Source organism: Serinus canaria, chromosome 5 (assembly GCF_022539315.1).
Source record: "Serinus canaria isolate serCan28SL12 chromosome 5, serCan2020, whole genome shotgun sequence".
NCBI classification, from domain to species: domain Eukaryota; kingdom Metazoa; phylum Chordata; class Aves; order Passeriformes; family Fringillidae; genus Serinus; species Serinus canaria.
This window is the reverse complement of record NC_066319.1, coordinates 26,965,384-26,989,932: the sequence shown is the minus strand read 5'-3', so window position 1 is coordinate 26,989,932 and position 24,549 is coordinate 26,965,384. Positions and strand designations below refer to the sequence as shown.

At 40.4% G+C, this 24,549-nt stretch overlaps 2 protein-coding genes across 4 annotated transcripts in view; one reads left to right on the top strand and one right to left on the bottom strand.

The window, feature by feature from the left end:
* DPF3 (double PHD fingers 3) overlaps window positions 1-4,383 on the bottom strand; it is a 190,084-nt gene extending 185,701 nt beyond the window's left edge. The window contains exon 1 of the mRNA XM_009102017.4: window positions 4,281-4,383. The gene's annotated coding sequence lies outside the window, so the exon portion shown is untranslated. The remainder of the gene's footprint in view (window positions 1-4,280) is intronic.
* Window positions 4,384-4,499: 116 nt separating this feature from the next.
* On the top strand, window positions 4,500-18,539 carry DCAF4 (DDB1 and CUL4 associated factor 4). Of its 3 annotated transcripts, none has more exons than XM_018907587.3 (14): window positions 4,500-4,637; window positions 4,829-4,945; window positions 6,555-6,652; window positions 8,306-8,463; window positions 9,754-9,836; window positions 10,447-10,549; window positions 11,342-11,485; window positions 12,174-12,223; window positions 13,495-13,574; window positions 15,228-15,323; window positions 15,439-15,536; window positions 16,244-16,420; window positions 17,044-17,158; window positions 18,138-18,539. In XM_018907587.3, exons 2-14 carry the CDS (start codon window positions 4,836-4,838, stop codon window positions 18,329-18,331), a joined length of 1,506 nt encoding a protein of 501 aa, XP_018763132.2. In that variant the 5' UTR covers window positions 4,500-4,637; window positions 4,829-4,835; the 3' UTR covers window positions 18,332-18,539. The 3 variants fall into 3 exon arrangements, with proteins under 3 accessions (XP_018763132.2, XP_018763131.2, XP_018763133.2); XM_018907588.3 differs by having other exon boundaries at window positions 4,512-4,727; XM_018907586.3 differs by having other exon boundaries at window positions 4,508-4,945.
* Window positions 18,540-24,549: the final 6,010 nt, after the last annotated feature.

The following is a 24,549-nucleotide window of genomic DNA, read 5'->3' as shown; positions in this document are numbered from 1 at the left end:
TAAGAAATGGCTCCTGCTGCACATAAAATAATTAAGATATTTAGCTGAAACATCAAAAATGTTCAAAAGGATTACCCATGTATCCAGCACTGCCATTCAAAAGACAACATGCTATTTTGAAAGAAAAGAGGGCAGACCATGGCAAACAGAAGGTCTCAGAGGGGTTTTACTAGAGCCCACCCCTTGGAATGTGCCGGCCCATCTGAAGAGACCCATAACACCACAGCTCCATTTCTACCAATACACAGAACCAGGTACATTGTTGGCACCCACTCCTGCCTGCATGTTCTGCAGTCCATCTTCTGATTATAATCAGAAGTCATAAAGTCCCTTCCCCAGTGACATAAATAATTTTCAAATTCAACTTACTTCTGATAAGTTCTACATACAAATTATTATTTTGGATCCACAGGAAAAAGATTAATTCATTACTCATCAGACTATCCAGTAAATTATGTCTAAGCATTTCTATTAAGAAAAGCATTTAAAAGAAGGCAAGGGCTGACCAGCATATGTATTACTCCCAAAGATACTTGACTAGAAGAGACTTCAGATATAATGTCAAAACAAAATTTGAATGTGTATCACTTATATATTTTATATATTATAAAAATGATATATATTTTATAACTAAAAGACATACATATATATATAAATACTAAGAGCTGATACATATCTCATGGGCATGTTTTATGACCTCTCACCAAGGTAGACAAAGCTGTTACCAGGAAAAAGAAGCTTCACCTTCTTTCATAGAGGGAAAGTTGGGCTAAAATATACAACATCAGTGTCCCTAGACTTTAGGGCTATAAATACAAATAAATACACTTTTACAAAGGTATTAATTGGTGCATTTCTGCTTCTAAAATCGATTTTTATAGGGATTCAATACTTGGTACAGAAGACCCTACAGAGCCAAGACAAAGTGGTTTTGTGCAAGTGCACTGCTGCCCTCTTCTGGCTCAGCTCCGATTCGCTCCCGTCCTTAAAACACCCAGCAGACCTCAAGGGGAGCCGCACCTCCAAGACCATAGGACCGCTTTGGGAGCTCGAGATTTAAACTAGACGGAGTAAAAAAGTGAAGGACAAACACATGCAGAATAAACGCAGGAAGTTACTGACCTTTATACAAACCGAATTGCGATAATTCATCACCTTAATTCCTTAAATTATACAGAAGTTTTTTTCCTTTGTTTAGATGGAAGAAATTTTTTCCTAATATCCACCAAAAGGGTTGTCAAGCATTAGGACAAGCTGCAAAAGCAGTGGAGTAATCATTCCTGGAGATATTTAAAATATGTGTAGATATGGCACTTGGGCATGTGGCGCAGTGGCTGACTTGGCAGTGTTCGGTTAGTGGCTGGACCATCGTAAAGGTCTTTTCCAACTGAACTGATTTTATGACCTAATGCCAGAGAATCCAAAAGGTATTTACTGCATTAACAGCAGAGCCTGTGGGACAACAGGGCATTCTGAAAACTAAGATCAAACAGCAACTTTCACAGAAGCTTTGGCACTATTATTGCGGAACTGCTGCAGCTCATATTGAAGAGTAAGCACAAAGTTTCACAGACTCTTAAATTGCTTTGATTTCGGCAGTATTAGAACAAACACAAATTTTACTATTAGAGAAAATCCTATTTTGATTACCCTGCATAAACCCCAGGTAATTCATGGGCCCAGGTACCCTTCCCACTTACCAAAGCTTAATGAGTTGTCTTATGTAAGCTGAGCTTTAGCAGGCAGCTTACACAGGTTTAGCCCCCAGAAAGAGTGAGACAAAATACACAGCTTAAGCCTCAGCAAAAGAAGAGCTTAGACAAACTAATTTTAATTTTCAGATGCAACTGCTAAGAATTAACACAGGCTCAGACTCTGCAGTTCATCTGAAAGGCAGCTCATCAAACTGTAATAATCCTAAACTTACATTCAAATTCCAAAGTCTAATGTTATTGATAAAATTTGGTCTTTACCAAATGTTTGAACATAATTTACAAATACATTTCAATCAACTCAGTAAGCATAATCTGAACATATGTATTTAATCAACTACAGGTGTATAAACCCAGTCCCTCAGATCAAGGAAGCAGAAAATCAGCCACGGTGGATACAGTGGCAGAGTGCATTCCTCAGGGCAGGATGGCCTGGACCAGTTCATGAACCAGCCTGAGATGAGCAGCATTAAATCATTACCAGCACAAGCACAGCCAATTCCACAAACCCAGAGGGGAAACAACAGGTCACAAAGCAGTTCTCAAACTGCTCACACTTCTGGCCATAAGCTTCATTGAAGTTGGCACTGCTGCACAGCTGTGGGACATCCTACAACTCCAACCTGAGCACAGCCTGCAAAACAGACTCTGCACTAGGAGGGCCTCAGCTGAGTAGTGGTATATCCAGCTTTTAAGAACACACTTCAAGGAAAGATCTGCTCTCCATGAAAGGGGTCCAAAAAAGGAAGCAAGAATCATCAAAGCTAAAGGCTGCCATCTATCATATCCTAGTGGAATGGTATTCCTGAGGCAATCTTCAATCTAGAGAAAACTTTCAAAAGGGACATATTTTTCACATTTCAAATATGGAATATAGCTGCAGAGAGCAAGGTAACAAACTGCTTTCTAATCTACAGAAGGAAGAAGGAATAGCAGTAATGTTTTTAACCATCAGGAAACTTTTCAGTGAGATATAATAATAAATACTAAAATAAAATAATCAGAATAAACCAAACTGAAAGGCTTTAGGAAGAGATTAGACAAACTATGGCTAAGGAATAATGTGCAGGTAAATGTGTGCATTTTACTTGTATATTTTATTTCAATGCATACAAGGAAAACCAGTGATCTCTGAAATATCTTCCAGTCTATTAACTTTCATAGTAAGTACCTGCAATACAAATGAGAAAACAAATAATTTAATGCTCTTCTTCCTCAGTGGTAACTATTTCAGTCACAGGAATCCCTCAGCTTATGAGCAGTGTATCTTGGTCACAGAACCTTGAATATTGCTCACTGGGCACCAGAAATTAAACAGATGAAACAAAGCTAATGAACAAAGCAGAGTATAACAGTACTTGCAAAACATTAGACATTCTAGACTATTACAGGCCAGGAAACACCATGAAAAAAATCACTCCCTACAACCCTATGGAGTGCATAGGTGTACTAGCATCAAATTTATATATAGATCAAGTATCAACACCATATAAATCATCATTTTGTATCCAGTCAACAGCAGTGAAAGTTTTAGCAACAGTTTGCTTTTTGTACACACTCTTCTCCTGTTACTGCATTAAAATTCAAAATTATCTTGTGAAAGCTAAAGACCACTATCGTGAAACCACTATGAAAAACAGACCTAACCAACAAAACATGCCTTAGAATTAGACCATGCTGGTGCTCTGACTTATAAAGACAAAGAAATAAAGCTCACAAACTGTATATGCGAGCCACTGGTGATTTCTTCACCTGGTTGTATACTTAATTGAATACTTTCCAAGACTATCTTTGCATTTTGAACTTAAAACACAGATCATGCGAGTGAGAAACAAAAAATACTATCTCCCAAAAATTACTCTCCTGCCAAGTAAGACAGCAAAGTCTAAACATCAAAAATAGCAAAAACCCATTGCCTATTTTCCCAGTACTGGCATTTTTGTTTAAGTTATTAAAGCAACCAAAAAACCCTCTCATCTCTTTAGAAACAAAAAGGCTAAACATTATTTTCCCACGATTATTTTAACTATAGCTTTTGTTTGTTTTAACCTTAATCATTCATTAAAATTAACAAACTCTTCTACAACTCTGGTTATAACTTTCTTTAAAGTCCTAGATGCTAAACAAGGGGAATGTCGTCGAACAAAAACTGCTTAAGGACACCTTTAACAAACGATTAAGAAGAGAGGGGGTTTATACCTCTGACTGCCAGGGCATGGTAGCTACACCACACGCTCCTGTGCCCGGAGCAGCCGAGGGGCTGCTACTGATCGCTGCAGCCGGAGCTTTTCCGCCCGGCGTGTGCTCCAACACTGCCCACCGGCAGAAGGCTCAACATAAGAAAAAAATTAAGCACCACGAAGCCTCAGCCCGGAGAGTCACTTTCAAGACATTATCTCTTCTGAATTATTGATAAATTCACAGCGGTTGTAACAGCTCCGGGCTACCCACAGCCAAATGATGGCTTTGAGAGAGCCAGCGGCATAAGAGAAGGAAGAGGAGATACCCTTTCGGCGCGCCACCCCTCAGCAAACCCCAGGCTACCTCTGCCCTGCGTTGTTTCCCTACCGTGCTAAGCGACCCCATCCGCCCCGCGCTCGTTCCCCGCCGCGTTAAGAGCCCATTCCAGCCCACACCCTCCATGCCTCAGCGCCGCACCCCGCGCCATCCGCCCGCCCTCAGCCCGGCCCCGGCCTCACGCCGCTCCGGTCAGGCTTCCTGCGGTTGGGCGGGCGAGCTGTCCGTCAAGCGGCAGGCGCGGCTGAGGGCCAATGAGGGCCCCGCCTGGGGGCGCGGGCGGGGCGCTGGCGGCGGCGCGGACGCGGCGGGCCCGGTGGGCCCGGCGCGGTGAGGCCGGGAGGCCGTGGGGGACGCTCCGTCATCATTGTCCTTCTGCCTCCGGGGTTTTTGCTTCAGCACTGCGGGGTGAGCCGCGGAGCTGGACCGGGACTAGTGGGGAAGTCGACAGGCGTAGGGGAGCGCCTGTGCTGCGGTCGGCCGGCCTGGTCGTTACAGGTTGAAACTGTTTGAAAAGAGGCCGCATTAAGAGACTTGTCTTGAGTGCTGAGCCGTTCCAGGCAAGTAGGGGTGAGATACGTGTGTATGTTTGCTTTAAGAGGAGAAATGCGGAGAAACTACCGTCGAGGCAAGGAGAGGCGTGGATGGAGCAGTCACAAGCGCAGCCACCAGCCCCCCCGGCAAGGAAGACCCAGCTACAACAACCGCGCCCAAAGGCAAGTACAGGCAGCTTGTGCTTAGCGTGGGCTAAGCCGATGGGTCTTGTGCCTAATTAAATGTGCAGAATGATGACTTTCCAGAACTGAGAGGGTTGCCACCTCAAGATCTAGTAGACAGTACTTCTGGTATATCTGTCATCCCTACTGGGAGTGGAATTGTGCTGATTTCTGGAAGTTTATTGTATGTTCACAACTGTACACTGATTTTAAACTGAGTTGCCTTTCCATGAGCCAGTCCTTTCAGCTATGCATTATCCATAAACCTTTCATCAATATGCAAATATAGTTCAGGGAGGAAAAATATAATTACTTAATTCTACCTGCCTGTTTATTTTAAGCTTGAGTCTACTGGTGTAAAATCTGTCATTAAAGGATCTTCCTGAATGTTTGAAAGCATTATAAGTAATGTGGTAACACCACATCTAACAGATGAGGAAACTGAAAGAAGGTCTCAGGAGTAATCCCCACCTTGAAAATTGATCCTTTCAGAAAACACGTTTTGTATTTTAGAACTTACACTTGCCTATATGTGAGCTGGTTTTGTGGTTGTTTTTTCATTCCCCTGTACTTTCCTTAGTGCCTCTTGCAAGACTAAAGGAGGCTAATGCTTTGCTTTAATTTGCTAAGCTTTTTTTTTTTTTTTTGAAAACCTATTTTTAGGAAAAGAGACACATGTATGAGTTGCCACACTAATTGTGCTTGTGTAAGAAAACTTAGGAATGCAAATGGACACTGCTTCAGTGAGCAGAATTAAAAGAATTTTCTTACAGAGCTTTAAAGTGAAGTGCTTGGGTGTGATCTGGGGTGGTTTTGCCCTGGTATACCTGTTGTGTCCTTTTTTTTAGAGTTGTATAATCAAACCGCAGTAGAGCTGGTATTAGAAATAGAGTTTCTTTGTCGTTTTCTTTTCAATAAATTATGGCTCTTGCAAAACAGCTTCACCTACTGCTTTTAAGATGACATGTAATAAGACCTGTCTTAAAAAGTGAGAATTGTGCAGATGATTCAGAAAACATTCTAGTGGAAGTTTGCTCATCAGTACTGAATGTGCTTATGTATATTAGTTCAAAAAGAGGAAAGCTGCAGTTACCCCTGTAATGTTTACTGGAAAAGAAGAGGCTTTTCTTGGGATTTTCCTTAAATTTTTGTTTATTTTGCATGTTTCTAAACCTCATCAGTGAAATTCTTGTTATGGAGAGAATGGCAAGACATTTTTGACCTGACATCAGTGTTTTACCTAGACTGTCTCTTGTTTTGTGTTGTGAAGACTTCCATGCTTTCAGGAGTTGGCTGTTTGTTTAATGTACAATTGCCCAGTTAATCTTTTCCTAAAAAAAGTTAGAGGCACTTGCAGAATCAACAGCTACCTCTAATGTATTAGCAAGTAATTTAAGGCTGCTGTCACTAATGTTCTTGAGAAATTTTTAGGCTGAATATTTTTCGCGGTTTTCATAGTTTAATGTGTGGTGATATGCAGGATGTGCTATCAGAGCACTGCAGAATGGTACTCCATTGATGTCAGTAACAATCTGCTTTCTAGATTCTTTGTGGGAAAGATGTGTGGGGCAATTGTGAGCCTGTCTTGAAGGCAATGCTATTTTTTTAGTCTGGAAGAAGAAGAACCACAGACCCCAGTGAATGCAGGTCCCAGCAGCAATGAAGATCCTTCTTCATCCACTTCAACTCAGAACTGTGTAGCACCAGGTAAGAGATGGTGTTTATAGGTCAAAAGTCAGTTCCTATATGCTGATTGTATGACAGAAGTAGTAATAGCTGCATTAATAATAATAAAACAGGAGCCATACAAACAGTAAAATCTGTGGAGAAAAGTAACATCAGGTGATACAAAAAGATGTAGTAAGCAAGGATCTAGAGAACAGAGCCAAATCACTTTCAGGCCCACAAGTGCTTCTCATGTTTAAAAACTTGTGTGCTTCGCCAAGCTGATATAAACTGAAAAAATGCAATTCTGTTTTTCCCTCCAGAAATGCTGCTATAGGAAGAAAACAAAGTACTAAGGAAACAAATAAAATAAGAGAACATATGAAAAATTACAGCTTGTGTTCAGTTACTCAGTCTTTTGAAAGGCACAACAATCCACCACTTTGTGGTGTGTCTCTTGTGTGATGTGTCTCTTTATGCCTTCAGTGTAGTTTGTAGTCTGTAATAAATAGACTCTGGCTAAATACTTGTTCATTTACAACAAATGATGGAGTAGCAGTGCTGTTGAGAAAGATGTCCTATTTACATTCTGGTTTCCTGACTCATTAAACAATGCTAGCAAAAACTAAGCCAGTGGGAACTTACATTTCTCTACAACAGGAGAGTCCTGGAACAACACTGAGTTTAAAGAGATGTTTTTTGTATATCACTGTTTTGTGTTGTGAGCATCCTAGGAGATGTATCCTGCAAGACATTTATTCCTGTGTAGTTACTGTGTAACTACTAAATGTAGTGTGCTTTTATAAGCTTTACTGATTCATTGACTAACTTCTTATTTTTGCTGACCTGAAAAAGTCTTGGTCAGTTGTGGTTAAGCTGAAACCTAAAAGATGCAGACAAGGAGCTGAATGGGAAGCAGCTGCAAAAAGAGGATACTTAAAATGAAATTTCTGTTAGTAAAAAAGTTTTTATTTAAAACTCTTGAAGTGAAATGTAAAGAACTGCCTCTGAATAAATTTCTTTGTCTTGAGACAATCTGTCAAAGTATTTTAAATCTGTCATAGTATTTTACTTGTCTGCTTCTGCATTCACACAGAGTGAATATCAGTCTCGTTGTGATAGAAGATTTTGCTGTTTAAGAAGAATTTGAGTGTTTCACATCCCAGTTTATCTTTGGAAGGAGCCAAAATGTACTCTTGATTTTATCTAAATATCTCCTATGTGCTGAAGAAAAAGGGCCTAGCTCTGGGAAGTGAATCACTTTTTTTTGAGTTTATTTGATACCTCACTGGCATTTTTTTTGCTGTCCTACCAAGTGTTTTAACTAAGAATGTCCCCTTGTGATTTATTTTTGAAGAAAGACCATTTTTGTTCTGCAGCACAACCTTTCTTTTGTGCTTTTCTGATTGGTCTGAATTTCCTCTTGGTCAGTGGTGATGTGCCTTCTGTAGCTATGTAAGAGCAATGCATTTGAACAGTACAAGTAACCTCGTTTTTTCTTCTGTAATTTGCTTGTCTGTTCCCACTCTGTGTATCATGCTTGGGACATGTTCAGAGCTTGAGCTTTGGGTCTCACAACTCTCACTCACAACTCTCACATTCACATGAAGACATGGAATGTCATAGAGCAATAAACAAACTTCGTTATCCATCTTATTTTGCAACCTTTTCTCCCCCATGTCTCCCCCACTGAAGAACTGCCAGGATTTTATTATGACCCAGAAAAGAACCGCTATTTTCGCCTACTGCCTGGACATAATAACCACAACCCACTCACCAAGGACAGCATTCAGCACAAGGCAATGGAATGCAAAAGACTAAGACTCTTAGAAGAGGAAGAAAAACAGAATCAGGTATGTTTTGAAAAAGATTGCAATTAGGCTTTTTATAAACTAAAGTCTTTAAGTTTGGACAATTCAATTTCTTTTTCTGCTAAGAATAAAATCCTTGAAGCCTTTTGTTTGGCTCTTACACAAAGGAATGAAGTCAAGTCATTACAAACAAAAAAATCTATAAAGACAGAGGAACAGTGCTTGGAATTGCAGTTGTCTAACAGTTACACTTGAGTCAGGATAGTGGATGCCAGGTTTCAAGTTGCTGCCTTGAACTGGCAAAGCGGGCTCTTGATTTAAAGTTTTCCACATTTTTAATAAATTTATTTATCATATTCCTGAAGAAACAATACTAATCCTAGTTAGTGGAAAGCTTTTTCTTGGAGAACTTTTTTGGACAGTTAAAATCAAGGCAGGTCTTATGTTTATGTCTGGAAAGCCTATGTGCTTTTCTTCATAAAGTGTTACAGTGAAATTAATGCTGATGTTGTATGCTTGTAATGTGAGTAAAATATCTAACAAGGATGCTTTTTCATTACCTGAAAAACATGTCTTATAGCTTTACAAATAACAGCTCAACTTATATGCTGTCATTTGGAAGAAGTGAACAGTGTTCTTTTTCTTAAGCAATGAAGTTCTCCAACTTCAGCCCTTCAGTCTTCAGTGTAAAGAACATTTTGACTTTCAAACACTTCCTTTGTCTGACCATTATCAAAAAGATTTCTTTCTCCATAATTCTGCTAAATACTCTATCCCTTGGTCTCCTTAGAAGGTGTTTGCATTAAATTCTAAAAGGTTTGTGAATCATGGAATGGAATCATAGAATGACTTGGGTTGGAAAGGACCTTAAAGATCATCTAGTTCCAACCCCAGTGCTGTGGGGGGAATGGAAATGAAATGGAAAAGCAGTTTAATACAACTGTAAGACTGTTTAATATCAGTCTCATTGTGATAGAAGATTTTGCTGTATAAGAAGAACTTGAGGTGCTGTCATGAAAGCAGAAGGTGATTTTGCACCTCCAGGTGATACTGCTGATTATGTAAAGACAATGGCTGTTGGGGTTTCACATTTTTTCTCCAGGTTCTGTATTTACAGAAGCACTCCACATCTCACAAGAGTATATTCTTGTCTACTTACTGTAGTAGATCAGGGAGATGGTGCTGGAATGTGTTTTATATGTTCTGAAATTTTAATGTGTATAGGCTAGAGGAAAAAGTTATGTTAACGTCCCAAACATCAGAGACCAACAGCCGTGTTTGAATCTTAAACAAGGAAATAACTGAGTACAGTTCCATGTTGCTCTCTTCCAGAAAACACCAAGGGCTGGACTGAACTCATCTGTGCTGTTACAGAAAAGGCAGCTGGGTTCGCTCAGCCCCACAAGTTATTGCAGGTACAGTAATTTGATTTGTCTTCTGTTAGCAGTGCCAAGTTCTCCTGTTAGTGCAACTGTTTCTGTCTGGTTTTCTTGCATTTCTTACTGTTCCACTGGGATGAGGAGGAACATATTACTTAAAGTTAGGGAAAAGGTTATATTCTGTAATAATTAGATTAAAATGATGAGAATTCAAATGAGGAAGTTGTTTCCCAATTTTACTTCAAAAGAAGTCCATTTTAGTTATGTAAATGGCTATGCTGTTTTGTCACATTGTACTCTGAGTATAGCACAGCTTTTTTAGGATAAGTGCCTTTTAAAGGAGCAGACCATTCCCTTGCCCTCCTATCAGAACAGCAGAAGGCAAGTTAAGTTAGTGACTTGCTATGTTGCTGTTCTGGCTACTAAAGATGTGCTGGGGTTCAAAAATAGTGGGATGAAATTCCACGCATGTGGAAGATGCACATGTTCATGGGTTATTTCAGCATGCTAGTTATTCAGGCATTTTCTCGTCAGTGATTGAGAAGCATTCTATATCCTGGCCAGAATTCTTTTCACATGCATTAAATTTAGGCTTACCTGAATTCTCCTCTCTTCAACCCCCTCACCCTCCTACCTGCTTTTGCAGGCTAGTCCATGAACTAAAAGTGAACTGCATGCAGAGGAGGAAGATAGAAATTCACAGTCCGGATTCCTCAGTTGCTGGAACCAACAATTTTAAAATCATTGTGGTATGTTATGAGAAATGATAAGTCTTTAAGATAAAGAGAGCCTGTCTTCAGTGAAAATTCAGGCTCTTGTAATCAAATCACACAGGTCAAGTGTAGCTTTTAAAGATACATTACTCCTTCTCTGTCAGTTCTTAAAATACGTGCTCAGTAACTTTAACAGGTAGGGAGAGACTGTTCCTTTCCTACAAAGGAATATTATAAAAAAGGTTGGATATGAAAGCATTTTTTGTTGGTTGTTTTTTTGGGTTTTTTAATCTGATCAACATGTTCTTTTGGAAGTAAGTTGGCGTTGAGTGGATCATTATTGTGGGGCTGGGAGGAGGAGTGGAGAGGATCAAGAGGAAGAAGAAAAAAATGAAAGAGGAGAATTTTGGGAGTGGCAGAGCCTGTGGTTCAGAGAATATAAGTAAACATCAGTAATCACTTTACATTTCGTGATCTTTCATAGACTATATAGGAAGCTCTCCAGGACCAGCTCCTGGCCTTGTAAACAGAGCACTGCATAGATAGCTGAAGCCAGAAGGGACTCAGAAACAGTGTAAGTGTATAGAATTGTTAACATTGGAAAGACCATTTATTGTAAGCCAAGGACTGAATCCTTTTCTTATCCCCGTTTTTTCTCTGTATGCATTTAAAAGGAGTTGGCCACTGATTTTAGAGGTGAATGGAAAGCAGATGGTATTAAAGGGATCAGAAATAATGTGTTGTTCATTTTAGACTTAATGCAACTCCCTCAAGCTGTTTTTCCTGTAAGTTTCCAGTGAGTGTGACTGGTAAGCTTTTATTTTACAGGCAGATGTTGCTTGTGAACGAATATTCACTGTGAACGATGTAGAGCATGGAGGATGTAAATATGGTATCATCAATCTCAGCGGTTTGGGGAAGGAGTCTCTCACTGTGGAGATGTATGACAACCTCTACTTCACAAACCGCAAAGTACTACTTTCTGTTCCTCTTTCCTTTGGTGGTTGCTTTCTCAGAACACTGTTCTTGGGAGGCTCAGGTAGAAGTGCCATGAGGGTTGGGGAAGGGGCTAGGAGAAGAGAATGGAAGAATCTGGAAGCGTGAAACTTGGGTAAACACAGAACCACAATAAACCTGTCCTGAAAGTGCTCAGTACCAGTGATAGTTGTCAGGAATGTAATACTACACTTGGAGTGGAGGACTACATAGAAGTACCAGCTTCCAAGGATAGTGATTACTTTAGATTTCGACTGTAGCTGGCAAAACTGAAGTTTGGCTATCAAAACTACCAAGATTTGCCTACTTCTTTCTTAAAAATAATTTTGGGAAACTGTGTTTTTCCTTAAAGTTTACCCTTAAATCCTCCTTTAAATACGAGGCTTATTTAAAACAGGTTTTCATGATCTCTTAGAGTTCTTTCAGGGATGGTCTCTTGAATAATAAGATGTGCTTGGTGGCTTAGTCTGTGTTTGGTCATACCTCTTAATGCTGTTCTGTTGTTATGAGTATGAAGCTGAAATGCTTGTGCCCTGTTACTGAGTTATTTAGTGGGCTGAGGAGTTGTGCCCAGTGCCTAATTTTATGTCATTTATGCATGGAAATAATCTTTCCCTAATTGAATTACAGATCACAAAAATAGTATGTCTTCTTCTCTCTGAAGGTGAACTCTGTGTGCTGGGCATCACTGACTCATCCAGATTCTCATGTTTTATATCCTTTTAAAAAAATCAGAATTGTCATTCAGGTTTCACAAGTCTGCATCATGCTTCACAGAAAAACTAACTTCAAAGAGTTCCTCTTCTGTAGTTCCCCCAGAAGATAAGTTTTCTGGAAAACAGCAGAAGTAAAAGAATCAAAATATGTTGGAATTACTGAAGCAGATGTATGGTTCTGTTACAGATATATGTAAAATTGTCCCCATGTTAATGGTAAATGAAAGACCATGTTTTCTGCCATGGAGAATTCCCACTTCATTAATAGTAGATATAAATGCCATATCCAAAATGATCTGATGTTCAGAAATTGGCTGAGGCAAAAGAACAGGAGCAGAGGAGTAAGGCAACAACCTTTTTATGAAATGAACCTTTTTGAAAGTGGGATGTTTCATTTGTGTTTAAAACCAGCCCTGTATTCGTAGGGATGAGAGGAGAATGGGAGTAATTCAGTAGCATCACCTGCAACTCTCAGAGCATGTTCTGCAGGTCTGACTCGAAGAGGAAAGTTGATGATACAGTAGAGGAAGCAGTAATGAACAGTGCAGAGCCCAGAAGAGTGGGGAGGAAAAAACTGAATTTTGACATAGGAGATGGCAAACAACAGGTGTGTTATAAAGTGCCAAAAGAAATTACATAGAAAAGCATGGAATAGCCTGTGTGAAAAGCCAGGCAATCCCAGACCAGCCCATCAGGGGCAGGAGCTCACAAGGCATGCACACAGCTGGGGATGTGTTCAGGATCACTTGGTTTGGTAGGTTCATACTTTCCCCTAGCTGAGTTACACATTTACCCCACTGAACTTGAAATGCAGCTTTCAAATTCTATTTGTACCTGGTATAGTCTTCATAAAATATTTAAATTTAATCTAAAGTGAGTTTTCCTTGCCTCCCATTTTTCCAATTTACCTCCATGAAAAACAGACACAACATATTAATGCAGTGTCATCAGCATGAAAAAGTGAGAATGATCTATATAGGCCATGCTTATTTTTTGTTTTTCCTATCACTAGTAAGATACAACAGTACTATCTTTATCTTTCTGGTAGTAAAAATACACAAGCAAGAATTTGAGTTCTTTCTAGCTCATTCCTATGAAAGAAGTGAAATGTCACAGCTTAGTTGTAAACTGTAAAGAATATCAGCGGTCTCAAGGAAAAGTGTTGTGAGCTGTAGCTGTGTCAGGACATCTTGCTTTTCCCATTTATAAGTATTAGGCAGCCTGTTCTATTCTTGGGAGAAATCAGTTTTCCTTAACTCACTTCAGCAAGCTGTGTCTCATGGGAATTGCAGAAACGCCAGGCTGTGCCAGTCTGCTTCCAGCATCATTGTTCAGCAGCACTAACCCAGGTAGGGTGTTTCTGTTGGATTTTTGTCTCCAAGTTTTGGTAGCAATTATAGTATGAAAAGAGCACAAATGAAAGGTTATTCTTTTTCAGTAGTTGGTGAGACTGTTGTATTCCTGTGAGACTAAAACAGCTTAAGAAGTGAAATGATGATGAAAGAATTTGAGACATAATTAAGAAGCAGTATTCAGAGCCCTAGTTTATTTTTAGCTGCTGCAGTACTTGACTTTGGCAGAACACCTCACTTGTACAGTAAACACTTGAGATTTTTCATGAGTAGCTTGGCCTGTAATTAATATGCAGAAGCTGCACACAGCAAATACTCACATTTCCTTACAGAATGTCCAGAGTCACTGCAGAATCCCTTCTCATAGCAGCTGCTCAGGTATGCTCATTGCATATCAGAGATGGAAAGCTGGTAAATATCTTGGCCCATAGCTCCTTGTACAAGCTCCAGCTCCAGTTGTATGGAAGCTTGACTGACTGGGAGAGTACCATGTCCTAAGTCTGGCTATAGCTCATCTATTTTGTTGAGTGTTCTTGGGGGCAGTACTTAATTAATTGGACCTTCTCGATAAATGTTAGAACCATGCTTCTTCAAGTCAATGCACTTGAGTGCAGTGACTTGAAGAAGCAGTGCTCTAATCTGGCTTCCATTCAGACATGATCAGTTAAATTTATACAGAGGAAAACTGATAGATAAGAATAATGGACTAATTTAAAATTTTTAATGTCTTACTATATATACAGCCATTAAAAAATTTTGCATAGAGTCAGCATGAACTTGAATGAAGAGTCACTGGGGGTGGATGGCTACTAGGCCAGCATACCCAGTTGCTCTGTGAAAGATTTTAAGCCCTTCACCATAATTAGCTGCTGTGAGTTTCTTTTACCAAAGTCCTCTTGTTTAGTATATCCTATTGACTGTTTAGGTATTTCCAGACTCTCCTAAAAAGGTGTTTTGTGGGAGCCTTGCTGAGTAGATGCCAGGAGAAAAGTAGAACTTAAGCTGTCTAAAACTATGTTATCCATCCATTAATGTATGTATGATGTGTCATGAAGGAAGGGAAAATTGAGGATGTAGTCTGCTAATTGGCATAAATTCTGTGCAAGGGCTACATGAGTAAGGGTCAAATCTAGAGTTTTATTACTTAATTTTTTTTTTTTTTTAATAAGCAAGCATGGAACTTGCAGGTTAGGCTTTGGCTTATCTGTAGTTTATAAAGTAAATGTTTTTATTTCTGGCCCACTCATCTTTTAAAAATGGCTTACTTAGTGCTATAAGGTGAGTGGTACTTTTCTCATGGTGAGCCCTCTGACTACTGAATAAATTTCACAGTCTCTCAATATCTTCTATTAACATAGACTGTAGGAGTCCCACTTACAGTCATGAACTTTGATTTCTGTCTCCTGTCTCTTGAGCACCAAAAGGATGCTAATTGGGTAACACTTTCTCTGCTTCTGATTGAAATGTTAAAAGAAATGTGGCAATCTAAGAACCTTTCTGAGTTACCATCCTGTCCTAACATCCTGTCCTAGCACTTTCTCTGCTTCTGATTGAAATGTTAAAAGAAATGTGGCAATCTAAGAACCTTTCTGAGTTACCATCCTGTCCTAACATTTTATGAACACTTCATGTGTTGCTCCTGTCTTCTAGGAGATCGACCTGGAATGCTGTGCAGTTTCAAGATATCCACTGCCTGGTCCTGCGCTTGGTGCCTGAATCCCCAAGCAGATAACTGCTTTAGCACAGGTGACCTATCTGCAAGGCTAGCAACCCCCTCTGTCTCAGTGGAGAAGACTTCTTCCATTCATCTCCCAGCTGCTACACAAATTACAGCTAAACTAACATCATCTGTCTTCCTTAGGCCTGACACGACGAGTTCTTGTGACCAATGTAGTGACAGGGCATCGTCAGACATTTGGAACCAGTAGTGATGTGCTGGCACAGCAGTTTGCCACACAGGTAGGGAGAACCAGACACCATTTTTTCAGAGCACTTCTTCATTGGTGGGCTCTTTGATCTGTTTGAGGCAGGACTTCTCATGCTATACGTAATGTTGTGAGGACAGCTGCTGTTGGGTGGCTGTTCCACAGCAGAGCTGATGGGGTCTGATGCTTGCACACAACTGAATAGCAACAAAAATATTATCTGATTTCAAACTGTGGCAACAGGGGCAATTTTTGTTAAGATTACAGAGGTTAAAAGAAAAGGAAGTACAAAGAACACAGTAATAACATGTAAAATTGTTTTGGTTTTAGCAAATAACCTCATTCTAGTAACACTCAGTGTATTGCCTCCATCAAGAAGGAGAAAGTCCCTGTGAAATATTAATGGACTTGTTTACAAAGAACAAGGATGGTAAAATACGAGGAATATGAGAATTCCAGTTTATGTTTTGCTGTTATGTTGGACTGAGTTCTTGCTTACCTAGGCAAACTTTTACAGCTAAAGTAAATAGCTGAGGTTTGAATGAAACAAATGAATTTGCTGAAAAATGCTGCAGTAATTAAAATTCTGCTTCTTAATGCAGCTGTTAAAATAATTTGACATTAAAATAATTTGACAACTACACTGTAGAGCTCAAAAGCATGACACAGGCTCTGTCTATGTAACTTGTAAGACCCTTGCAGATGTTACACAGTATGCTCCTTTCTCTGGGATTCTCCCAGACCCCAGTGCTGTACAATGGCTGCCGTTCGGGTGAGATTTTCAGCATTGATGTGCGCCAACGTAACCGCAAAGGGCAGAGCTGGAAAGCAAGTCGTCTCTTCCATGGCTCAGCAGTTACATCTATTCACCTTATGCAGGCTGAACATTACCTGATATCAGCAGATATGGCTGGAAAGGTATGGTTTTGTTGTGTTTACGATATTCTGTTCCTTTTAGTTTCTGGGAATTTACAGGTACTTATCCCACTCCCAAGGGCAGATGTCTGCTCTTAGTATGTCATACGGAACTGGGTGGTAGTTCCATTTATGGGTTTTCTTCCAGAGCCTGTTATTTATCACAGAATGTTTGGATTGGATGGAAACTTAAAGATCATCTGGTTCCAGCCCCCTGTCATAGGCAGGGACACCTTCCACTAGACCTTCATCCAGCCTGGCCTTGAACACTTCCAGGGATGGGGCATCCAAAACTTTTCTTGGCAACTTGTTTTAGTCACTCACCACCTTCACATTAAAGAGCTTCCTAATATTAATCTAAAGGTACCCTTCTCAGCTTAAAGCCATTCCCTCTTGTCCTGTCACTACATACCCTTATAAATTGACCCTCTCTGGCTCTCTTGTAGCCTCATTTAGGAGGAGGCTGCCTTTGCAAGCTGAATTCTCTCAGTCTGTCTCCACAGGAGAGGTCCTCTAGCCCTCCAATCATCTTCATGGCCCTCCTCTGGACATGCTCCAACACATCCAACCTTTGGGTGCTCTCTGCTTAAATATATCCCCTCTTAAACAATTTCTTCAACTTGCAGATAAAACTGTGGGACCTAAGAACAGCAAAGTGTGTGAAACAGTACAAAGGTCACCACAATGAATATGCTCTTCTCCCTTTGCATGTAAATGAGGAGGAAGGACTTCTTATAGCAGGTAGGTTAACTTCTTCTCCCTTCTATTTGTGTAGTGTATGATAGTGATTTTCTTAAGCCTGAGGGGTGTTTCTTAGGTACAGCTGTTAAAAGCTGTAAAGCTCTTAATTCTTTACATTTCAGAAAAAAATTCGCCTTAAACATACTGCAATATATTATGAAAATTATGTTACGGATGCATACCCACTGCAGTCAATCCTGTGAGGTGCTCAACAGCCTAATCTTCTGTGTCCTGCAAGAGTCATATTATCCTTTCCACAATATGTCTCAAGAGCAGAGCAGAAAACACTTGGTTTTAAAATTCAGGGAAACAACATGTAAACAGGAGAGTTGGTATAACTTTATATAGAGACTGCATATCTTTAGTTGGTGCTTAAGTGGAGAATGTGGTGATGGACTGAAGCATTGGCATGTGAGCCTGACTCCTTGTAAACTGCTTATACCACCCAGATTCATTTTGAATACTCCCAGTTACACTCATATTTTTGTATTATTATTATTATTATTATTATTATTATTATTATTATTATTATTATTATTATGTTATATTTTGCGTAGGGGCAGGAAAAGTAGCAATAGATGAAACAAAACCCTTATAGTGTAGCCAAGCTTCATAAAGTCACTGTAAAGACAGTGACCTCTTTTCTTTGAATATGTCAGTAAGTGGTGGAATATGAAGAATTTTTAACGTGACTGAATTTTTCTCCCCTTTTTTAGCTTTAGGAGCTTGATAAAGGGAAAAGCACTCTAAGTACTGATTTACTGAACCTTTAATTACCTAACAGGAAATGCACATTTTTCCCACTCTCGTAGTATTCAGTGTAACATTTTTGTTTTGTAAAGTATGGATAAGCACTTTGCCTTGTGTGGGTGTAAAAATATTCAGAGTGTTTTCTCCATAGATCTGCTTCTGTGGTGATCATCTTGCAGAACAATGTAAAGTCCTTTTCGTGTAATGTTGAATTTTGCTTTCCACCCAGTTGGTCAGGATTGCTACACCCGAATCTGGAGTCTCCAAGATACTCATCTGCTTAGAACCATCCCTTCTCCCCACCCATCATCCAAAGATGCTATTCCTAGTGTGGTGTTTTCTTCAAGACTTGGGGGTAGCCGAGGAGTTCCTGGCTTACTCATGGCTGTCAAACAGGATCTCTACCACTTCTCCTATAACTGACATATTCTCCTCAGACCTGGTCTACAAAGCTGCCAATCTATATGTGACTTCAGAATCTTTACACCAGTCGCCAAGCTGTTGAGTCATCATATGCTGCTGTTGCATCTGCTTTGCTCATCTAATTGTGAACCTCCTTCAGGAGTTCAGTAAACCTTGCTGTATACATAGATCTCAGACCTCTTGTAAATAAAAGCTGAACACCGACTAACTGTAGGCAAGATTCATTCTCTCTGAAATCTAGCTGTAAACCTGCTAAGCAAGTAACTTCAAGAGCCTCTGTTGTGCTAGCTGAATGTGCTGTCAAAAGGCTGCTCTGACTTGATTCTAGTTTGGTCACCTAACCTTTAGCTGTGGTCATATCTGCCTCAAGAAGCAGGCTGGCCCAGCAGAGTGAAGCAGCTGATGTTGAGAAGCTGAACACTCTAAGTGTTGTGGGGCAGTTTGGAGTAGCTTTGGTTGGGGTTCCTGCAACTGCCACTGCTCCACCTTGGAAGCAACCATGCTCCATGGTTGAAAACAATTCAAGGAACAGCTGTTTTCCTCACCCCTGCTGTCAATCCTTTTTGCTAGGTCACACTAAACTTTGTGCCTTTCAGATGATGGTAGCGTGTGACTGCCCTGCCACAATCCCTGTAGAAAGCAGCAGGCATGGAGTAAAGCCCCTTTTCTGGTCCAGTAGCAAAGCTGAATGCCCTTGGTCATTTATCAGGGTTTCCTAACCAAGTCCACACCCCTGACATGGAGTTGGTGAACAGTCTGGAAGGGCGGCTTGCTCATGCAGCTGTAGCAGGATGCAAGCTCAGTTGTACAGACCACATCTTTGTGATCTTTGGAATCACCTGTGCAAAGTCATTATACAGAGGTACAACTGGGCCCTCAACTGTGAAGTTGTAGTACCAGCTCACAGTAACTGGATGATACCATATCTGTATTTGAGAACAATTACCATCTGCTGGAGCCTCTTCACTTCCTGCCTAGTAACCAGTCTGGGTTGGACAAGACCATCCTGCTGTCAGCATTTGTAGGAAGCACTGACCAGATCTGGAACTTATGAAAGGGTAAAGGCCCATGAACTAGGATGGGCTTTACAGGAAAGACACACTACACTCAAGTTTTCCAAAATTCTTACTAAAGGAGTGCCAGAACCATCTTTACATCCTGGGATCTGCTTAGAGCATTCAAGTGTACCAGTTGTGTCATCAGAGATGCTACTTCCCCTGGGGTCCTGCCAGCTCAGCAGGTGAGCATACAAATGGGTTCTAATGACAGCCAGTACGTTAAGAGGGCACAGTGAGATGGCCCTGGCAGTGAGCAAGGCTGGGATTCTGCATTCCAAGTGCCTTCTGCCAGCCAGCATGGGTTGCACATGCTCACAAAGATGAGTGCTGCTGCTCTCTACAGGTGTGGCCTCTTGCAGCAGTTCCTCTTGCAGCACTTTAACCTGGGTCTGTGTCCTCACTGGAAACGGCTGCAACAGTGCTGAGCATCCTAGGCAGGAAGGGGCTTTCATGTCCCACACTAAGCAATCCTCTTTCTGCCTTCAAAGTAAGCTCCAACCAGCACCCTTTTTAGGCATATTACGAAGTTTTCCAGCTATCTAATTTTTTAACAGTTATTATTACTGTTTTGCACCTAAAGCTTTTGGCCAGAGCAATATATTTATGGAAGGATTGTACCCTGCCACCTTCATCCTAATAGGCCATCAGCTTTGTTTAACCTCACACTGGTGCATGTGTTAGAAAGTTCTTGCTTTTTACTTCTCTTGAACAGGAGTATTTGTAGTTTAAAAAGTGGGTTAGTAAAACTGTTTAACCAGTCACAATTTTTTTTTCCCAGAGGAGAGAGTGAGCTGCAGCATAAGCACAGTGCTGTTAACAGGGATAAGGCACTCAGGGTTCTGGTGTGAGCTCCACAAGAGTTCATTGAGGACTTGGTGGTTCAGCCAGATCATTCCTTTGCATCTCTGCTAGTGGCCTGAGCTCACTGAACACACTTCGTGAGGGTGTCTCTGGCTTCTGAAAGGAAGCCTCAGAAGTGCTCTGCAATGCAAGACACTGGGCAGGGAGATTCCCTCTACAAGCCCCATGAAAACCTTAGTAGAGCCTTTGTTTCTTTCCAATGCATTCCTCTCTCCTGTTTTGCAAGTGACTTTGGATAAGAGGGAATTATTCAAATACAGGTAAACCAGAAAGGGTAGGCCCTAGTAAAAACCTCCTCTGACCTGCACGGCTCCATACTCATTTCTCCTGTTCTCTCACAACCCTCAGGCCTAAGCAATGTGCTTGCTGTTCCAAGAGACTGTGTTCTCAGGAGTTCTTCTTGCTCACCAACACACCCGTGTTGTGTGGTGACCTCCTAACCTTTCTTCATATTTCATTTACCCATAAATCTATACAGAAGACAATAGAGCAGGAACACTCCTCTGGGGAGCAGTGTCAAAACTTTACAGTGTGAATATATTCTGTCAGAAATAGCTGCTGCAAGGGTAATCAAGATGAATCCCAGCAAATACTCAAAATAGTGTCTTCCCTCTTTGAACATACATTCAAAACCCCCAAATCTTTCTTCTATCCCATTAACAGCCAACTTGTGTTTTCCCATGGGCAGACTAAGCTGTTAATTCCTTACAACCATGGTTCCCCGCATACCTCTGGCTTTAGTGTTCCTCTGCAGAGGAACACACTTCTTTCTCACACAAAACAGAGTGGATACTGCTCACAGCAGAAGTTCTGTACTGCCCCTTCTTTCTGCAGACAGTGTTTATGAGAGCAGGGGGTCTCCTGCTCTCCTAAATGGTTAGCCTTGCAGGCTGTTCCCATTCCCTTTTGAAAACCAATGGACCTAGTTCCCGGTTGCTTTGCTTTTCAATCGTGGAGAAAATACTACATGATTTGTCTTGATTGGTATGTTAATTTTTGACATTTTCTGTTGCATACACAATGATAAATGCACACAGTAAAACTTTCAAAAGCACTTGCATTGCCTTAGTTAATAATGCATACTGCAACTAAGCATCTGTTCAGAAAAGAGAAGTATAGTTAACTCCATCCCACTGCAAAGCCCTAATATTACATCTGATAATCAATTCAGTTACAACATACTATAATATTGATCTTGCTAGTAAACACGTGGTTCAAACATTTTCAAGTAGTAACCTACAAAGATCATGAAATCCCTTAAAGCAGAATTAATTCCAAAATTTAAATTAGAATTTAGACTCTTGCAGTGCTCTTAACTCCAGTAATTCCTGTTCTGCAAGAACAAGACCATGCAACAATTACATCCAGTTACCATGAGAAACACAAACTAAGAATTGTGGCTGAAAGGCATCTTACATAATTGAAGATAGTTTCATCTCTATGTTCCTTTGAGGGAAAATCCATACAACAAAAGAAAATAATTTCCTTTCTGTTGTTTCCAGGAACCAAGTGCACACACATCCCTTGCAAACCCATTAACCCAACTAGTGCTTTTGCAGCCAACACTTCTAATTAAGCCTGCAAAAGCACTAAAAAAGGCGATGGCAAGCAGGGCAAGAAGAGAGGCAATTTGGCTTCAGTGACAAACAGCAAGCAGTTTAAAGGTAGCAGCTAAAGTATATTGAATAATCTCTTTCATCACACAGGAACAGTGGGGCCCTAAAGCAGTTTAAAAGGAACTGCAACACTCTTCCTGTATGCTACAGTATCAAAACATTGTATTTCTTTGCCTCTGTGTCTCAACAAGGACTGAACTAGTGGGAAACTTCAGGAAGGCCAGCACTGTGCTCCAAGCCAGGTTGAAGCACCCCTCATCCAGCAGACACCATTTCCTTGGTCCCATTGGTTCCCTGAAGCATGGCACAGCCTACCCAGCTCTCCTCACTGGCCAAAATGCCAGTGCCTCCCATCAACACCTCTCTCAGAAGCCAGTCTCACCCTCGCTCTGTTCCATGGCCCCTGCTGCTATCAGTCATCTCTCAACCCTGATTAACAAAGCTTTTTACACATAAACCCCTTTAGGACCTGAAGGCATAACAGGTAGAAAAACTTCAATTTTAACTTGAAATTTCTAAAGCAGGGAAGAGATTTCCTTCTGGGTCTTCTGTGGTGGTCTTGGTCCCAATTTACTGCAGTAGATGCATGCATGGTCATTTCTCCTTTATTATCCTGATGAATACTGAAACTAAGAGGTAAAAAAAATTCAATTTACTAGTCACCAATTCACACTGGCTTTTTTGCATTTTTAAGTTTAAGAGGGACCTATTCTAACAGGACTAGAAAATAATGCATTTGTTATGAGAAAGGGAGCATTCAAACCCAACTGTGTGCACAGTTTCAAGGTATCCCCTTACAGAAGCTGCTTTCAGAAAAGTTACAATCTAGCAGTGGAGAATTCAGCTTTGGTCCCCAAACCTTCAGTCTCTAGTGGCTGCTTGCACAGTCACTTGCTGCTTGTAGTACACTGTATATACCATATAGACTGTGAGCTGAATCCAGCAGTCAACACCAGCCCAAAGTATTTTCTAGACAGGGGTTTTGGGGTGAGGACCTGGTGGGTGAGAGATGCTTGACCCAACTGTTTAAGCAGTTTACAAATCAGTGTAATAATTAGCACTGTGTAGCACTTTGATGCCTTCCTGACAAGTCATCATCTGCACATCACCATCAGACATATGCACCAGCTTCTCTCCAGTGCTGCTGAAAAATTGCCTTTTAAGCAGAAACAAAAATACTTAACCAGCTTTTCAGAACATTAGAAATCAGTATGTTTCGAAATCTCTGGCATTCTTGAAATTAGAACTATTAGAACTTCTATATTGCCACAATTAAAACATCTCCTACATAAGGACTTCCACATATATATATATATATAGATATAGATATAGATATAGATATATATATAAAACTGGTATATTTTTTTGCTTGAGTTATATCTAACAAAAAGAAAGTTAAAAACCTGAATGCATTTTAATTTTGTTTTGAGATAATTAACTAGCTGCCATTCTACTTTAGCTTTGTCTTTGTCACATTATACTGTTGATTTTGAAAGCCCTCATAGCAAATTTTAATTTATTTTGGCATTGACATCATTTCATTTTTGATGTACCTGCACTACAAACAAATAAATTTTATGACATAATATATGTCCTGTTACTGACAGAATATATATGTCAACATTGTTTTGCCATGAAAGAGTGCCCAGCTAAAGTACAGGAGGGGGATGAAACCTGGATGACAGAAAGCAGACAGTTCTATCACTTGTCCAAATCACTCTCTGTTCTCAAATTACTGGCATGCAGACATATTTGTTGGTGCCAAATTATATTACAGCCATCAGCAATAATTAAATGCAAGGACAATGCCACAATACATGGCATTACAGTGACTGACAATGGCAGTTGACAAATGAAACATGAAAATGATGAGAGGCTGCCAAAATTGAATTATATGAGTATTTAAACCTAATTGGGCTGGCTATGCTGAAAGCAAAAATATGGACAACAAAGTCTGTAGAACTAGGTGGGGAAGCCAGAGTCCTGCAATGTTAAAGTCCAGGCTTCCAAAGCAACAGGGGCATTTGTGAATGTCTCAGCACAGTCCTAGCAGACACCTGGCATAAATGCAAGGCAGATCTAACTTAAGGATGGTGTTTATTTCCACAAACGAACTCCTGTTGACATCAAAAGCTAGCAAGGGTTGTCTTGTCTTCCAGAACACAACCGATGGTCCAATTCTCAAGAGACACAGATAGGAATGTACAGGATACCTTGGCCAACTTGAGCCTGTGCAACTTCACCTGCAAGGCACTGGGCAGAAGAAATGAACAGGAAAACCAGTGCAGGGAATGAAGAACAAAGCAGTTTTTCTTGTGCAAGTAACTCCAGCTTAGAGCCTGTTCCTGCCCTGACAACAGCTACATGTTGTAGCCATGCTGTTCCACCATCTGTCCTCAGGCTGCAAGTCTCAGATGCAACATGCACCTGGTACACATTTAAGCCAAGAATGGCCTACAGGGTTTGGAGAGGGAGTCTAAGTAAAAATGTTGACATCTCTATGAAGCTTACATAAATCTGCTTCACAGAATGACAGGGAAACCCATATCATCTACTTGAAGACGAATCTTCATGCTAAATTGCCATATGTAGCCATAATGGAAATAAATCCATCAGAATAGAGCAATCAACAAGTCTAGACTTGTTCTGTGGTGCTTTGGATAAGGAATTCAGTTTTTCACTG

Excerpts from the sequence above, each read along its gene's own strand:
- DCAF4 (XM_018907586.3), top strand. The coding sequence starts at position 4,815 with ATGTTTGCTTTAAGAGGAGAAATGCGGAGAAACTACCGTCGAGGCAAG. Across the intron at positions 6,653-8,305 it reads TCAGAACTGTGTAGCACCAG|AACTGCCAGGATTTTATTAT; the intron begins GTAAGAGATGGT and ends CCCCCACTGAAG. Across the intron at positions 11,486-12,173 it reads TCTACTTCACAAACCGCAAA|GTGAACTCTGTGTGCTGGGC; the intron begins GTACTACTTTCT and ends TTCTCTCTGAAG.